This window comes from Mandrillus leucophaeus, unplaced genomic scaffold, assembly GCF_000951045.1.
Source record: "Mandrillus leucophaeus isolate KB7577 unplaced genomic scaffold, Mleu.le_1.0 Scaffold151, whole genome shotgun sequence".
Classification (NCBI taxonomy): Eukaryota; Metazoa; Chordata; class Mammalia; order Primates; family Cercopithecidae; genus Mandrillus; species Mandrillus leucophaeus.
The window spans coordinates 1,574,219-1,575,111 of record NW_012101488.1 but is presented as its reverse complement, the minus strand read 5'-3'; the positions used below and the strand labels follow the sequence as shown (position 1 = coordinate 1,575,111).

Here is an 893-nt window from a genome sequence, read left to right as displayed (position 1 = left end):
AAAAAAAAAAAAAAAAAAAAAAAGGGATCTTCCTATGTGGCCCAGACTGGTGGATGAGCCTTTAGAGAGTAGGTGCCTGTCCTACCCCAGCCCGCCGCCCTGTACCCCATATCCCACGTGGGCTGGGGCCCACCTCCACATTCACCCTTACCAATGCTTCTCAGCCGATGGAACCAGCGGACCGTGCGAGGGAAGTGGCTGTAGAAGGTGGGATTGGGGGCTCCCAGGAGATCAAGAAGCATAAAGAGCTCCTAAGGAGAAAGGCCAGGACTGGAGGGGCCCGCGCAAGATGACGCCAGCCCCGCTTCACCTTCTCCCTCCCTCGCCAGAAGTCAGGGGACCCTGGTCTTACAATAGCCTGGATCCTGGTGGGGCCGGGGCTATGAGGTATAGACTCCATGAGCTGGGCCAGGTGCCGGGAACCGTAAAGGGAGTCCTTGGGTCCCCACTCCTTCAGCGCCTCTTCACCATCCAGGAAGAGCAGTTGCAGGGTCACCGGGGCTGCCTGTGGGAGCAGCGGGGGGTGGTCAGAGACAGCTCAGGACTAGCCCTCAGCCTCAGCACACCCACACTTCTTGCCCGTTTGCATGGCTTAACAGAACAAATGAGATGTCCTCACTCATTGAACGTGGTAGCCAAGAGCACAGATTCTGAGTCCAGTTGTCTGGGATCAAATCCGTACTTGGCTGCTTCATAACAAAGCAGGCATGGGGAAGTTACTAACTTCTAGAAGCATCAGTTTCTTCATCTATAAATGGGGTTAATAAGAGTTTTTTTTGTTTGTTTTTTTTTTGAGATGGAGTCTCGCTCTGTGGCCCAGGCTGGAGTGCAGTGGCCGAATCTCAGCTCACTGCAAGCTCCGCCTCCCGGGTTTACGCCATTCTCCTGCCTCA

The 893-nt window shown here is 54.8% G+C and overlaps 1 protein-coding gene across 2 annotated transcripts in view; it reads right to left on the bottom strand.

Annotated features, from left to right (window-relative positions):
• Positions 1-893, bottom strand: part of QPCTL (glutaminyl-peptide cyclotransferase-like) — a 13,270-nt gene that overhangs the window by 5,504 nt on the left and 6,873 nt on the right. For both annotated transcript variants that reach the window (XM_011975115.1, XM_011975116.1), the window contains 2 exons: positions 353-505; positions 152-251 (listed from right to left, as the gene is read on the bottom strand). In XM_011975115.1, the coding sequence (XP_011830505.1) occupies positions 152-251; positions 353-505 (253 nt within the window). The remainder of the gene's footprint in view (positions 1-151; positions 252-352; positions 506-893) is intronic.